Genomic DNA, 16,809 nt, shown 5'->3' with positions numbered 1-16,809 from the left:
GGTAACCTGAAGAACTGCGAGTGTGAAATGAATGGCGGAGCAGTGTGCGTGTGAGGAAGTTTCCCCCATTAGTCCAGCGAAATCAGTGTGTGTGTAATGTGGTAATGTCAACGAGCGCAAGACGGCCGTGTTTTGTTTCTTCTGTGGATGTAAAAAAGCTGATGTTTTCGTGAACGGCACTGAGGCATCTTGTTTTTCTCCTGCACCTGATGGAGTGACTCGGACCGCTCAAAGGCCTGTTACCAGCCATAACCAGCCATAACGTAGCATCCAGCAGCGCTAGTTACTGCGGTTTTTAGCCAGGAAGCTGACAGAGGTAACAACAGTTTCCTATCCATACTTTAAATGTGTTGTGATAAACAGGCATCTCTGAGTGAACCTGGAGGATCATTGAGGGTCTCAGGACCGGCCATGTGTCCTGGTTTTCGGTTATGAAAATATGGTCACCCAACATGTAACCTACACATTTATAAAAATACATTTCTGGGACTCCTCCTGGAACCATCACCTTATCATGGTGGAGGAGTTTGAGTGCCCTAAGGACCCTGGGAGCTCTGCTGTCAGGGGGCAATTTACCCCTGGGAGGGTCACCCAAGGCAGTCTGGTCCTATGCGAAGGGCCAGACAAAGAATAGTTCAAAAGACCCTTCATGAGAAGAAGAACAAGGAGTCTGTGTACCTAGCCCGGAGGGGTGCTGGGGCCCCACCCTGGAGCCAGTTCCGAGGTAAGGACCTGTGGGCGAGCGCCTGGTGGTTGTGCCTGTGGGAGACATCGAGTCCAAATGGACCCTGTTCCGCTCTGCCATTGTTGAGGTAGCTGAGCTGTGGCCTTAAGGCCGCTGGGTCTGGTCACGTCAGTAATCCCCAAACCCGCTGGTGGATGAGTGAGGGGAGCCGTCAGACTATAGAAGGAGGCCTACAAGGTGTGGCTGGTCTGTGGGTCTACAGAGGCAGCCGACCGGTACCGGCAGGCCAAGTGGTGTGCAGCCATAGTGGTCACTGAGGCAAAAACTCGGGCATGGGAGGAGTTTGGTGAGGCCATGGAGAATGACTATCGGTTAGCTCCGAAAAGGTTCTGGCAAACTGACCGTCGCCTCAGGGAGACCATGGATCAGCTCTTCACCCTCGCTAGGCTGCTGGAGGGAGCATGAGAGTTTGCCCAACCAGTCCACATGTGCTTTTTGAATTTGGAGAAGTGTTCCCAGGAGCACCAAATGGGGGTACTCCAGGAGTATGGGGTGGGTGGCCCTTATAAAGGGCTGTTCAGTCTCTCTACCGGAGGAGTGAGAGTCTGGTTTTCATTGCTGGCAGGAAGTCAGACTTGTTCCCAGTGAGGTTTGGACTCCCCCAAGGCTGCCCTTAATCACCATGTCTGTTCATAACTTTTATGGACAGAATTTCTAGGCACTGCCGGGTGATGGAGGGGTCGAGTTTGGTGGCGGGAGGATGTCGTCTCTGCTTTTTGCGGATGATGTGGTCCTCTTACCTCCATCGAGCCATGACCTCCAGCTCTTGCTGGGACAGTTCGCAGCTGAATGTGAAGTGGCAGGGAAGAGAATCAGCACCTCCAAGTCTGAGGCCATGGTCCTCAGCTGGAAAAGGGTGGCCTGCCCACTCCAGGTCGGGGGAGAGGTCCTGCCTCAGGTGGAGTAGTTTAAGTATTTCAGGGTATCTCGCTCGGGATGGAGCGGGAGATTGACAGGTGGATTGGGGCGGCATCCGTAGTGATGCGGGTGCTAAACCAGTCCATTGTGGTAGAGAGGGAGCTTAGCCAAAATGTGAAGCTCTTGATTTACCGGTCAATCTACGTTCCAACCCTCACCTGTGGTCATGAGCTCTGGGTAATGGCCGAAAGAACAAGATCCTGAATACGAGCAGCCGAAATGAGTTCCCTCCTCAGGGAGGCTGGGCTCTCCCTTAGAGACAGGGTGAGAAGCTCAGTCCTTCAGGAGGGACTCAGAGTGGAGCTGCTGCTCCTCCAAGTGGAGGAGTCAGTGGAGGTGGTTCAGGCATCTGGTGAGGACGCCTCCCAGGGGGAGCCCTTGGGGCCGACCCAGGATCTCTCGGCTGGCCTGGGAACGCCTTGGGATTGTGCACCTTACATCTGTGTCTATATTCATCTTGTATACATTTCTGGTATTTTTCTACCCTGTCTTTTGCACTGTTATTGATGATGGTTTTTAATCTCATTGCACATGCATATAGTGACAATAAAGGCATTCTGATTCTGATTCTGTTTCTGGGATTCCCCTGGAAGAGCTGGTGGAAGTGGCTGGGAAGAGGACCGTCTGGGTTTCCTTGCTGAGACTGCTGCCCCCGCGACCCGGACAAACCGGATAAGCGGAGGAGGACGACGACCACGACATTTCTTGGACTTTCAGGCAAATTGTCAAGGTTGTGTATACCCATGAATACCTGACGAAGACACAGATTCATGTCAGAACTCTGTGGTTTCATACACTTGAACCTTTATTTGAGTAAATATTCCTAAACAGAATTTTCAGCCATCAGTGAAACAAATTCTCACAATCTTCCAAAATGTGGTGCCTTGTCCAGGCATGCGCAACATTTCAGCGAAATACAATCGTGTGATTAACTGATTAGTTTTGCTATCGGGATTATTTTAAAGAAATTAATAAAATAAATCCTTGGTTGCAAAAAAAAAAAAAAGATTTAAAAAAATACATTAGTTGCCTCCTGCTGAATTTGAAAAGTATGACAAATTAAGAGTAATAGCTGATTTAAATAAGAATGTACAACTGAGATCAAGCTGGAGTCCACATGGGCTTAAACTCCTCCACCCACTCAGCTCTGGGAATCACGTGATTCCTCAAAAGTCTCCATAAAAATGCATATCAAGTTGGTACTAGTCTGCTATTGCCACTTCATTTCCTGCAGGTCTAGTTTCAAAATAAAAGCCTGATAAAAATGTTGAATGTGGTTCAGGCTTCATCATAGCCAACAAGGGGCAGATGATGACCTCACAACAAAAGAATGTCAACAATAACTTGACGAAAAGACTTTTGCTACACAGAGAATATCAGCCAAGCCAAGAAGGTCAAAGTATTTTACAGGCAATGCGGTTTTCTAGGAAATAAACACAGGAAAATATCTATCAAAAACATGATTAATTCACAACAAACACATTCTTGTTCAGAGATTCCTGATGATGAAAATGTTGACGTGCTGCGTTTGAGGCAGGCCTGGGTCGTTGGGAACATTTTCACTTTACTCTGAATATGGAGAACTCATCTGGAAAAACAGACAGAAACGAAGAACAAGTGAGCTCTAGAACGTCTGGAGGACTCAGCGTCCAGAGGACGTTATTCAGAACATTAAACATTAAACCGGGTGTGGAGGTTGGTCAGGATGCTAACACAGACCTGTGCTAGTCTCAGCTGCTAGCACGCTATAACCTGGCTACATGTACAGCTAAAATTTTAGCTAATGCTGAAAAAAAGACCAAGTTAGTAAAATAATTTGTTTTTTTTCACAAATGAGGTGGTAGTATTATGACGACGTACGCAGTACTGGTAGCAGGTTAGCAATGGCAAGAGTTTCCCAGTACTAAAACCATATAAAAAAGCAAGATGAAGGATTTAGATCCAGGAACGAGCACGTAGAATCACTCGGTGTTGCTTCTGACGTCAGTGACAAAAATTCTAATTATTTCCTTCTTTGTATCCAATGAATTCACACTTACGGCATCGAGGTCCAAGCACAGCTGCTCATTGAGCATGTTGAACTGGCCGGGGGTCATTGGAGGCTCGGGGGATTGACACTGGGGTGATGTGGCACTTGAGTTCGGGCTGCAGCAGCAGGAGAGGCGATAAACACAAATCAGGAGACAACCGTCACCTCCAGAAGATTTTCAAACATAGTGTTGACAGAAGAGATTTCATTTCTACAGGTTGTGCTGTCAAAACCTGAGATCATCAGAGAAGCTGACAGTTTCATTCTGGCACCTTGGAAACGTTCACCTTTACTATCAAGAATTTTCCAAAATTTTCAAGACTTTTTTGTCTTGACAGTCAAGGACTCACCGCAACTCAGAGATGGGGATCAGTGTGGATGCTAGGTACGGGTGGACTGGACATGTAACAAAGAACCAGAGAGACATCAACCCATGATCCACTCAGCCAACAAGGGGAAAAACTTGCTCCTAACCTAAGGAAATCTTAACGAGGTCGGGATCTCGCACCTTTGCTGGGCTGACTGTTGTAAAGCCGTCCAAAGGCCTCGTCTTTAGGGATGTTGGGGTACAGGAACTTGAGTGGGTTCTCAGGAGCGACGCCATGTGAGATCACTTTGTAGTCGCGTATGATGTCAGGGAAGGGTAGAGCATTCAGCCGGCTCTTGGTGTACGGCTCCACAGAGTTCAGCTTCATGTCTCCTGCTGAAAAGAGGCGGTTTGATCAGGTGGAGTGGCAAATGTGGAAAAATCCCCTCCATGTATTCCTGAGATATTTAAGTGAGGTGACAGTTCCCTTGACCTTTGACCACAAACATCTCTTAAGAAGTTTTGTGTTAACAAGACTGAGACATCCTGTCCAGCCTGACAGCGTAGAGAGAGACAGAGCAGGGATCTCAGGCCATCCTGGGACCCTTCACACCTTCACTTAAGCTGTACTAAACCTGACTAACGCAAAGTCATGTTTCAGAGACGTGTCACCGTTTTCATTGTGCTCCACCCAGGTGAAGGTGATCCCTCCGAGGTGGCTCTCGCTGAAGCGTAGGAGGAAGGTGCCTGGTTCTCTGTCCTTCAGCAGTGAACGCTCCAGATCTTTACTCACAAAACCCATGATGTAACTGCAGGGAAGGCAAAAGAAAAACAAGGTATTCATGCTTGAAACTAAACACTGAATCAGGTTTCAACATCCATTCATGTGTTTGGAGGTCCCGTCCTCTGAGATTGTTCTTTTGGATCACATGTACTTTCAGAATTTGGCCACTTGGAGGCCAAAAGAGACACTTGGAATTTATCCATCTATCCATCTTCTCCTGTTGAGAGTGGTGGGGGTGGAGCCTATCCCAGCAGCCTTCCCCCTGGACAGGTCACCAGTCCATGGCAGGGCCAACACATAGAGACAGACAACCATTGGCTCTCCCAGCCACGCCTACGGTCAATTTAGAGTCTGGATTAACCTGGTCCCTCTTGATGTCTTTGGACTGTGGAGGAAGCTGGAGTACCAGAGAGAACCCAGCAGGAACAGGGAGAACATGGAGACTCACCCAGAAAGACCCCGTGCTGCAGCCGGGGCTCCACCCACAACCTTCTTGCTGGGGGCCACAGGGAGGACCACTGCTCCACCGTGCCGCCCCCAAAGAATTTATGTTTATCTGGAAACGCAACGCTGACCTAATAAATAATCACCATATTCGTTCTTTTTCAAGTACTACTTGATGCCGTCCTCTGGTGACGATCAGGCCTACATTCACTCTCCTGTATCAGCTCCTGAGGGAAATATCTGACTGTTCCACTGTGAAACTATCCAGACTGTACAGGGTCTTACTTCTCATTCCAGACCGGCAGCAAGTGCTTCTTGATGAGCTCCAGGATGGAGTCCAGCCACGTCCAGAAACTGAAGGGCTTCCCGGGGATATTCTCCTTAAACAAAGAAGAAAAGTTTGATGTTTATGGAATCCAACTCATCACGGCGCCATGATAGCAGATGCTACTGAATGTGGTCATATTATCTCACGTACCTTCGAGAACTTTGACCAGGAGACATGGAAGTCATTACAAGAGGCATGCTGACCTACAGACACATGTAGAAAACAACATGGCTCACTGAGTCTGTCATGTGTGCTCTGAATACAAACAGGAAGCAGGGCAGTAGCCTGGATACTCTAGTGGGAATCCTACTAATTGGAGCTGCTGCTCTGGGATCAGTCTGGGATTTAAACGTCATATGAATCTTGACCCTTGAATTCCTTGGTTAGGTTTAGGAAATGGTTCTGATCACAATAGAACCGTTCAGAACTCATCACAGAAGCTTTCCAGCTGGTTTTCTGTCGGAAAGCGTAAACGTCTCGCTTGTGTGCTACTGATGGCCCTCCTCCAAACACCAGCCCTGGCGTACCGAGAAGCTTCTCCCCCAACATGGTGAGCTGCTCCTTGTTGAGGCCTCGACCAGCAAAGGTGGAGAACTGCCAGCTGAGCACCTCGGAGAGCTGGCTCCAGGTGGCCCAAGGCGGGTTCCCAAAGAACGCCAAGTTCTGTTCATAGATGGGAACAAGGAGGAAAAGGGCAGGTTACAAGTGCTGCAACATACGAGGCACTCGAAAATTACACAGCAGAGTTTGACCACCGGTCCAGCTGTTGTTAGCAGGTCCACCAGAAGATGGTGTCAAGTAAATAATCTGGCGGTTTGATGTGCTTTGGGGGGCCGATCCTTCCAAGATCCTCTTCAAACAGCAGATAGTTACCATGACAACCATCCTGACTCTGCATAACAGCACGTTCCAGCTACAGTATCTCAGCATCATCAACCCATGCGGGGCAGAACAGGGGTGGGAATTAAATCTCAACCACTGTCAAAAATACTGTGGTACTGATGATCAAACTGCACTGTTGAACTCCTGCATTATCGAGTAAAACAAGTCACATTTTACTTGAGAGAAAATACTTCATCTCAGGCATCTGAGTGTGTTTCCTCACCCTCGGCTCATCAGTCAGAAGGTTATACCACATGACGGAGGCCCAGCCTCCAGGCAGCTGGCACACGTTGGAAATCACCACCAGCGGCAGGGAACACGTCTGAAATCATCCACAAACACAATTATCAAGTAGCCGCGACAGCCGCCACCCGAACAGCAAAATAACGGCCCTGCTGCTGACCTCCAGGTCGATGGTGAGGCCCTGCACCACGAAGCATGCCTCAAAACTCAGAGAGTGAAGCTCCTCTGTCACGGAGAGCAAACCCTGAGAAACACATAAAACATTCAATGGTTCCACTTTTGATACCCAGCAGATTAAAACCCACCTGAGCCTGTTCGTGGGCGTAATTTGACAGCAGCCAGTTGCCTTCTCTCCACACCACAGAGATTACAAAAATACCTCTTTCACTTACATTCTTCAAGAAAATAAACAATCTCAAAGTAAAGCCTCAGTTCGTCATCAGATTAGCAAACGTATTTAGTAAGCGGTCGGTGTGCAGATGCCACTCAGCACGTCATCAACGGTCAACTCATCCTCACGTCTCACCTCGCTCCCCTTGGTGCCGTTGATATATTTCTTCTCTTTCAGCTGCTGTAAGAGAGAAACCGTCAGTTTTACACCCTAACGAACTAGAAAAGTAACAGTTATTCCAAATCATTTAGTCAGAGTACATTTGTGTCGTCATACCAGGTGTCTGAATTCCACTGAGAGGCAGCCGTTGGAGTAGTCCTCAATGTCCATGACTTTAGTGTTGTTGGTCAGGATGAAGAACTGACGACTTCTGGGGACAAAGAGCCATTAAAAACAGCAGAGCCCAGACAGATGTCTCATAGATCATCATCTTTGAGGCTGATGGATTCAGTCAAGCTGCTGCCGACGATAATTCTGCTTGTCTTGTGTAGGCTACGGTTTTAGAGTGGGGAAGAAGAATTGGTTTCCTGCCAGTGGTATTATTCAGAGAACTCATGGTACAGCGTGCTGACACAGTCACGCCTGGTAGTAACAGAGTAAGAGTATATCCTGTGATGAGGCTGTGAAGAAGTACTCACACTCTACCAGGGGGGAGGTCCCTGGAAACACACAAAGACAAACGCTTGAGTCTGGGAGATAGAACCTTCACAGTGTTTAACAGAACACGTTCATGTACACCGGAATCATTTCTTGTGGCACAGACATGCAAAGTTGTCTCACTTGTCAAATGTTGTTTTCACTTTCAGCTGATAGTCCACCTCAGGAAGTTTCACCAGGAGTCTGTCAGGGAAGCAGAGCATTGATTCTTCTCATCCTCCAGCAACATCATGACTGTTGTGTGCAGCAGCCACCAGAAAATTAAATCAAAGCTTAATTAAAGCTTCCGTGTGTGTAGAACTTAGGATGGGTTGTACATTCAACCACTGAAACATAGAAAAGGTGACAGGGGTTGCACGCTATACCTTCACCACTAGATGTCGCTAGATCGTACACACTTTAATTAAAGAATGTTTGGATTGAAAGAACTTCTACCTGACTTTGGTGGTGAACTGCACCCCAGTCTTGATGATGAGGGGTCTTTGGGGATGCGTTGGCATGCAGGGCTGCTTCTCCACCACAAATGAGCTGAGAGAAGACACAAAAACTGCATGACTCACACCATTGTACAACTGCACAAACCAGTCTTTTTCACATTATTTCTGCTGAAACTAGAGTTCTAGTTCATACACGTTCAAGATAAATCATGCTACACTGTTCTGAACCTGTATGAAGAAGAACACAACAACCTCGGGCCTGAGGCCTGGTTTCAGTGAGTGCAGACTGTGTGTGCCGCTTAAATTTAACAAACTTCATTTTGCTGCAGCAGCATAATGAGAATACAGTATTCAGACCCACGTCACAACACAAAACTATGAGTTTGTCAATTATTACTCCCAGCTCTGACTAAATCAAGGACCGGCTTTTGTCTGGTTCCAAGTCTCAGATGAGCTGTGAGAAGTTGCTGGCTCCTCTCGGTTGCTGGAATATCAGTTTATTATCTCATCTTCTCATATTCATCATCTCATATTCCGCAGAACTGAATACAATTTATGTCTTTGTGCTGCATGTTCAGGTGTCAGCAGGTAACCTACATGTAGAGGAAGAGGTCACCTCTACAGGTGCGCTGCTTACTGGGGAGAAGCTCACAGATCTTTGACTGTCGTTTGGTGGCAACATTGAGCCTTTTGTCTGTTTTGCATACAAGTTTACAGGTATAAGTGCATGTGAGTCGACAAGGTCGTATTGTGAAGGGGACCGACCGTTGTCAGAAATTGCCTGCGTTCGAGCACGACCACATGGGCTCATTCAATGGAGTCGCCACTGACGACGCGTCAACCAGTAGCTCCTGGTAGCAGCTCCTCAGTGGTTTACTTTCGTTTTGTCGTAGGTCGAGTCACTACAGTGCTGTTGAACCCTGATGCTGAACAACAACAACCAGTTCAACGCCAGCGAAAGCAACATTTTTCTGGACAAAGATGTGTTTCTATTTTTCTTTAAATTCAAGTCGGTTGCTTGTCAGAGACACTGCTGGTCAACTTGTGCTGAAGTCTGACTGACACCAGCCAGAAGGGGGCTTACCGCCGACACACACTCCTGAGTCAACCCATTGTCCCCTACTCTAGTATACTGGGACAGCGACGGTAATCCAGTTTGATGGCCTACTTGACCTGGGTCAAGGTCAAGGTGTGTGGGCTCGTGCGCCGGAGTACCTCTTGATGAGGTGATAGATGAGGTATTTAACTCGCTCCTCCAGCTGAGGTTTCTGCAGCGGGATCGGGTCGCTCTCGTAGGTCACCTTCAACACCAACTCCCCCAACTTGTCCAGCTGGCGCTTGATCTGGAAGAGACTCTGGGCCGTCAGAGTGAACCTGGCAGGAGACACAAAGAGTTTGTTCTTCCGTCATGCGTGACACTGGTCTGGGTGGTCATGTATTCTGTGGCTGCAGAGGAACTGAACCAAGGCCGGAGTGAGACAAGTAGGGTGGAACAAAGAGGAACTGAAACCTTTTACACCAAACTGCTAGCCCTCTGAAATGATCTTCAACATTTTCCATCACAAAGATGTCAGCACTCTCTGTTTAAGCTAAAATTCCATCTGATGTTGCCGTCAAAGGCCTTAAAATACTGAGGCGTGTTACCAGTTCTGCAGCTGCTCCAGGCCGGTGAGCATTGGCCCACCGATGGAGGCGATTTGCTGCCTGCGCTTCCAGTCCTGCAGCTCAGGGTTAAGCTGAGAGGTCATCAGGTCATCAATCTCCTTGATCACTACATCCATCTTTGACAGGATCTCCTACCAAGTGCGTGAAATACAGTGCAGTTTTTGAATCCTGCTTTATTATATCTGGAGAAGTTTGAGTTAAGTCTCTCACATCAAGGTGCTGACGTTGATACAAAATCATACCTTCCTTTTGAAGTCGAGCCTGTTCAGTATCTCCTGCAGTCGTGTTACTTCCTGTTTCATCTGCTCAGAGTTCCTCTCTGCTGGATCTGTCACACAAATACAGTTTGAGCTTCTGACACTGTTTTGTTTCTGCGCGTGCACATCGAACAGCAGGGCCAACCTCGCGACTGAAGGGTCTTGTAGCAGAAGTCAAAGTCGTCCTGCATGTCTTCGTTGTATTTCACACCCTGGTCCATCAACTAGACACAGTTCAGGGCAGTTTAGGTTGGTTTTATGTGGAAACTGATAACAGGGTGCTGGGTTGGTTTGGAGATTCCTGTGTGTGGTCACCTGCACGCTGTTCCTGATGATCCCGACTCTGCTGTCCATGTTCTTCTGCCTCTCAAAGGCCACAGAGTTCTGCAGAGATTTCTCCAGTGGCCCCTGGTGGGAAATGTTTTGATTAATGTACTGAGGCTCCATTGTTCCTGCAAGATGCAAACATCTCTCTTGGTCTGCAGATCCAGATGTGATTCTGTCTGTACATCAATATTTATAAGAGTTCTTATTTCCTCATTTCCAGAAGCTCAACCTCTTCACACAAGGGAAAGTGAAAGCTGCTGGGTTGTGGCACATTTGAGCTGAATGCTAAAAAGCTTTACTTTTAGACCCAATGCCATTTCTCCTTTGTACCCCCACCCTCTTGCCCATTGGGACAGACTAACAAGGGGAAGGCATTGAAAATCTGTCCCTATGAAAGAGTACCGCCCATCAAGATCCCGCATGTCGGGAGCAGTGTCAGACTGTTCTCTGATAAACGCCATCGTATGGCAACAACAGGAAATCGCAATGATATTTGTCAAGCATCTGATGACGATTTAAAAGCATGGATGCTCTTGGTTCCCTCACAACTTTGAATTCCCTTCAACCTCCAGAGACTAGGGTTTCAGCTCCTGCTGCTCTACGGGGGTGCGAGGGGCTCCTCCCTGCCCAAGCGTTGCTATCAGGACTAAAACCAAAACAATGAGCTGAAAGGCCCCGTTCCACTCTGTGGAGAGCTGGTGAAAAACAATGTGAGGTTTAATGGATAGCAGTCAGAGCCATGCTGGTATCGAAATACTGAATAAATAAATAAACATAGACACTTCAAGGAGGTTTCTCAAGCCGACCTCGTCATCTCTCCTATCTGCTGTGATAAAAATCTATAAATGGACCTTTGAGCTCCAAAGACTGAGAATAAACACAAAACCAGGTCAAACTGTTTCTCAGGAATCACATGAGGCACCTGGGAAAGTGGGCGTGTTTCAGTCTTCCTGGCAGCAGGTCTGATTTACCGACAGCAGGCGTTATTCAGGGGGAATTTCCCGGTAAGGAAGACAAACCTGTTCCTGCGTGCAGGCGCTGGATAGGATCCGCTGTTCCTCCCTCAAGCAGGTGGCGATAACTCGGGCCATGAGGGCGGGGTTACTCATGTATTTCACCTGAGGCCAACAAAACAACAAGAAAACCTTTTTAAAATTAATTATTATTCACATTCTTCGTCAGCTCACCAGTCCATGGCAGGGCCAGCACATAGAGACAGACAACCATTGGCTCTCCCAGCCACGCCTACGGTCAATTTAGAGTCTGGATTAACCTGGTCCCCTCTTGATGTCTTTGGACTGTGGAGGAAGCTGGAGTACCAGAGAGAACCCAGCAGGAACAGGGAGAACATGGAGACCCACCCAGAAAGACCCCGTGCTGCAGCCGGGGCTCCACCCACAACCTTCTTGCTGGGGGCCACAGTGAGGACCACTGCTCCACTGGGCCATGCTGCTGGAAAAATGTACTTTCAAAACTGACAGTGCTAAAGTTCAAGCCAGTGGTGAAATTTGACCCTGGCACCATCGCAAAGGTTTGATGGAACTTTTGTTCCATCGCAAGAGAAGAGAAAAGTTTATTATCTCATGTTCTCATGTTCATTATCTCTTTCGGAGGGGAAGGTTTGACTTCATACAGCTCGAGATTACATGCTAAAAATTAACATTCAAGACATTTTGGTAAACTTCAAAAAGAGGAGGCGGGATCAGTTTAGGTGTCCTGAGCCTAACTGCTACATTTGCCTTTCACAGATAATTCAGTGTCAGCGTAGGAGTCTTCCTACGCAGCTCTGAGACCCGCCGTTTCAACCAGGACTGACACAACCGTCGTCTCTGTGTGGCAGCAGCTACAGTGACGTGAAGAGGAATGTGGCGAGCGCACAGCCGTCTCCAGGACCTGCATCCCAGTTCCAACTCAGATTTTGCTGTGATTTAATTACAATAATCAAATTAAAAACAATGCAGCGGGAACAGCATCAGGATGCTGATTTTTCTGATAGTTCCCACAAGATGAAAGGAAAACACCTTTTAAAATGTCTAAGAGTTCGCGTAGGCAGCTGGACTTCTTTTTTGTGGGAGAAGACGTTTCTCCTCTGATCCAAGAGGCTGCTTCAGTTCTCTTAAAATACTCCTTTGTTGAACGGAGTTTGGGTTTGGTCAGCTACGGGGAGGTGCATGGGACTGTTTTAAGCTGCGTAGGTTTTCCAGCCTGAAAGTAAATGTGACCTTCATGGTAAAACAGTGAAATGGTGACAAATGACGGAGACGGTTTCTGAACGAATGCCAGTGGACCTCATTGATGAGCGCATTCATTCGCAGTATTTGTAGAAGTTCTTATCACTTATAGACGCCGAGAACTCGTCAGTGCTCCATGAGGGATTTTGTTTCTGGAAACTCTCACTTCTTGTCATTCGTTTGATGACACACAAACTTCCCCTCCTGCATTCTCAGCAGTCTTGAGCTCACCACCAAATATTCTGTTGAAAGTTTACAAGGCGACTTCTCATCAGTTTCAAAAGTACCAAAAGTTCTGCTGTGGCAAGAGGAAGCTTCTCATCCACCTCCAGGTTCAATGATATGCAGGTGATAGAGATGCAAACCCTCCTACACGCTCTCATTGGTTCAGCATCTTCATCTCCACCGAGTCGCCAACTGTTTGTCTGCAGGATTATGCTAAAAACACTGAGGCTGAATTTCACCAAACATGCTGGAGGAGTCTGGTATGAGAACTTTGGGGAAGGTCTATTTGAGTGAAAATACGCTTTTCTTAACTGGTAGCTTGGCTGAGATTTCTCTTGCTCTCCATGGGGTCCTCGAGTTTCATCTTGATGGTTCAAAAGCTTGAATGACTCACTGACATCCAGCCAAGTGAAATCTAGAGTACAAGTCACTGTGTGACCCACAACACAGCCGTCACTCAAACCAACAGCCAGCATTTCCAGGTTTTTCGTCAAAAGAAGAAGAACATGAGTTCAACTCGTCTGAAGCTGTTTTCCCAAGAGAGACTCCAGTCTGATGGTATGAACAATCACACATGCAAGAGAACCCGCGACCAAGCAACTCCTCATAACAACAACAAAATACAACAACCCACAAATACCCTGAACGAGAGGAGAAGCTGCTTCCGCTGAGAGGTGCTGACACACACACACACACACACACACACACACACACACACACACACACACACACACACACACACACACACACACACACACACACACAGAGGAAATTGCAGTTCTGCTAAACTAAACGTCTTTTCTCCGACAGCTTGTGATGTCTCAAGCAAACATGTTGCACCACTCCCGGCTCAATGGAACTGCCAAGTACAAAAACATGAATCACCTCAAACTGATCGAATGTAAGCGATACAATAATAGTGATAGCCTGTTAAGACAAACTTGGTGAGTTTTTTCTGTCCTTCTCTGTATGCAGGAGTGCTGCATTCATAACATTGGATACTCAAGGACACGCCAAGTTTACTCAGATATGCTTCTTAATTTGAATAAATTCAAAGTGCTCCTCCTCTGTGTGGATAAAAATTTGTTTTATGACAAAATACTGTCTATGACCAAAGACACAAATCCAGACAAAACAAGGACATCCTGGGAAAACAGGATGTTTGGTCACCCTACTGTTAATGAAGTAAAAGTACAAAATAAACAACACTGCATTTTGGTGGCAGGAAGCATGGAGACCATCACTTCCTGTTGGACGACAAACACTCCTCATCCCTATGGCACTCGCCTGGACGACTACGTCAGTCAGCATTCTCCGCCCCTCACGGTCCACCTCGTTGCGCGAAACAAAAACAGCAATCAACAAGCTAGCTAGCAAACTAGTACCAACCTACACACTGAATAATTTAAGCTAATGTTAGCCGCTAATGCTAGCACCAAACGCTACCAGACCATGAGGAGCTGTGACTCCAGAATCTCCATTCTGGACTCAGGTGGACTGAGGAGGAGCCGAGGCCCCACTGTGTGTATGAGGTGAAGTTCTCAGCAGTGGGTCATGAAACCAGAACCACAGACGGAACCTTTGACCCAAACACCCAGGACTGAGAGTCCAGCTGACACACCGAGACAGTCCAGGCCCACCAGGCCACAGTGAGCTCCACCAGCAGCTCACTAGCAGGAGGGAATCGTCCATCCCAACACCCCTGGTGGTGGAGGAGAAAAAGATCCTGATCAGCCTGGAAGAGACGCGACGGAGCTCCCGGACCAGCTGGGACTCTCTACCAAATCACGCCTTTTCTTCTCTGCTGACCTCCACAGCAGAACCAGAGCCAGCGCCTCCTCTAATTGGTCAGATACATTCTGATGCGTCCTGCTGCGTCTCCTGACTCTGCCCGAGTCAGACCTTACGGTCAGTAAAGCACCCACTGTGTCCTGAGTGTAGAAGCCTGTACCGAGTGTGTACTGAGTGTGTACCGAGTGTGTACTGAGTGTGTACCGAGTGTATACTGAGTGTGTACTGAGTGTATACTGAGTGTATACTGAGTGTGTACTGAGTGTATACTGAGTGTATACTGAGTGTATACTGAGTGTATACTGAGTGTGCACTGAATGTTGGAGAGACACACCTGTAACTGCTGCTGTATTATTTTCAGGTTGTGTCTCTGTAGGAAGTTCTGCTCCTGCGAGCGCGACTGCTCCAGCTGTGCCAGCAGGTTGGCAAACTGCACCGCCGCCAATGACTCGTCGTTAGCTGCCATGTCCCTGAAATCAGACAGCGCTGGACAATTAGGACGACAAGAAGACGCCAGCTTCAAGACTCTAACAACCACACGGACCACAGCGCAGTCATTCTGAGGCATCAACTTTTGAAAATGTTAATATGCTAATATGTGTATAGCTTGCTGTGCTGCCCCCAAGTAGCCAAAAGTCAGTCATTTTTTAAAGACATGGACTGTAAAAGTTGTGGACAGAGTTGCTGGGTTGCTGTCCACTGGATTGTGGACTCTGCTGCCGTGTTGCAGCCAGAGGTGACGATATTTGAGAACCCAGTGGTTGTAGCCAGTCTGTAACCATAAACTCGTCCAGCCCTCGCTGTCTTCCTGCTATTTAGACCACCAGAGACACACCACCAGTGACTGCCAGTCCCAGTGTGAGCGTACAGTAAGAACAACTTGTGCCTGCTGGGTTCATCTCTAGGAATATCCCAGTCGTGTGCTGGTGCTGGAGGGTTCTCCTGGCTGGAAGTATTGCAGTACCAGATAATGGAGAACCAAAGTCCAGAGATCTCAGAACATTCGCTCGATGTTTGGATGGAGCAACAACAGTGAGTGTCAAATCCACATCTCTTATCTTACCAAGGACACAGTTCACTGGAAATAAGAACTCAAGGCTGACGTGAAAATATTTTGGTGGTCAAAGGTCACAGAGAGCAGCACCGGGGCTCGTTTGGTCTGGCTTTGAAGATGAAGTTTGATGACTTCTGTCTCCTTGCTGGTAGACCTCAGTCTCACACAACTTGACACACTTTTTAATCAACATACACACACACACACACACACACACACACACACACACACACACACACACACACACAGGACTCACCAGTCCTGGGACTCGATCCAACCAGCCAGACCCTGCCGGATGTCCATGGGGAAATTATCATCATACAGAAAGTCCACATGCTCCAGAAGTCTGATCTCCAGCTGCTGGATCTGCTTCCACTGGCTCATGCTTCACACACACACACACACACACACACACACACACACACACACACACACACACACACACACACACACACACGCACACACGCACAAAGTTATCCTCAAAGTACAAAAAAATGACAGCATTTAAATTCTACAGGTCTGGTTTGATTGGAAATTATCACAGTGACTCTCGTGGCGCCAGGAGTCCGCGGTGTTTGTTACCTGTGTGGCGTGGGTTTGTGCGCTGCTTCCCCTCAGTCTTCTTCACATGTGCGCTTGTTTCCCCGTGTGGTTTCATTTTTTATTGTCAACTCAGGAAATGACTCATCTACTCTGCCTCCCTCCCTCTCACACACCACAAACACACTCCCACACACTCCTGGCCATTACAACTCAGTTTCCTGACACGGGTGTGAATGTCCTCACTTGGTTGGTTAAACCTTTATCTCTGTCCTTTCTGATGTGTTTTAATGCTGCTTGGTGGAGTTTACAAGATTATTTGATAATCCACATGCACATAACTGACTTTATGAGGAGATTATTAATTTTTTTACAGTCTGCTAGCAATGTTTAACAACACGCATCTCATCAGGTAGGAAATAAACTAGGTGGAGGGGCGGAGTTTGGGCCAGAACCAGTAGATTCCATGCGAACGAGTTTTCAAGAAGGTGTCTCTTCACGAAACCTTTCTCTCTCAGGATAAACAAGCGGCGGTCATGTTGAAAAGCCTGCAG

General features: G+C 47.5%; 1 protein-coding gene across 4 annotated transcripts; it reads right to left on the bottom strand.

Moving 5' to 3' along the window:
- Positions 1-2,451: 2,451 nt before the first annotated feature.
- On the bottom strand, positions 2,452-16,421 carry stat4 (signal transducer and activator of transcription 4). Of its 4 annotated transcripts, none has more exons than XM_086219587.1 (24): positions 16,298-16,421; positions 15,972-16,100; positions 14,996-15,131; positions 11,434-11,532; positions 10,403-10,495; positions 10,233-10,311; positions 10,073-10,158; positions 9,810-9,961; positions 9,381-9,539; positions 8,164-8,256; positions 7,852-7,911; positions 7,710-7,730; positions 7,348-7,441; positions 7,207-7,251; positions 6,841-6,924; positions 6,661-6,759; positions 6,083-6,218; positions 5,706-5,758; positions 5,513-5,607; positions 4,672-4,808; positions 4,201-4,395; positions 4,043-4,088; positions 3,703-3,808; positions 2,452-3,251 (listed from the first exon to the last, which is right to left on the bottom strand). In XM_086219587.1, exons 2-24 carry the CDS (start codon positions 16,097-16,099, stop codon positions 3,228-3,230), a joined length of 2,220 nt encoding a protein of 739 aa, XP_086075713.1. In that variant the 5' UTR covers position 16,100; positions 16,298-16,421; the 3' UTR covers positions 2,452-3,227. The 4 variants fall into 4 exon arrangements, with proteins under 4 accessions (XP_086075713.1, XP_086075715.1, XP_086075714.1 ...); XM_086219589.1 differs by having other exon boundaries at positions 4,201-4,392; XM_086219588.1 differs by having other exon boundaries at positions 7,348-7,438.
- Positions 16,422-16,809: the final 388 nt, after the last annotated feature.

This window comes from Aulostomus chinensis, chromosome 12 (genome assembly GCF_037954235.1).
Source record: "Aulostomus chinensis isolate RoL2024-O1b breed Wild chromosome 12, RoL_Achi_v1.0, whole genome shotgun sequence".
Taxonomy (NCBI): domain Eukaryota; kingdom Metazoa; phylum Chordata; class Actinopteri; order Syngnathiformes; family Aulostomidae; genus Aulostomus; species Aulostomus chinensis.
The sequence above is the reverse complement of the archived record's forward strand: the minus strand, read 5'-3'. Positions and strand labels throughout refer to the sequence as shown.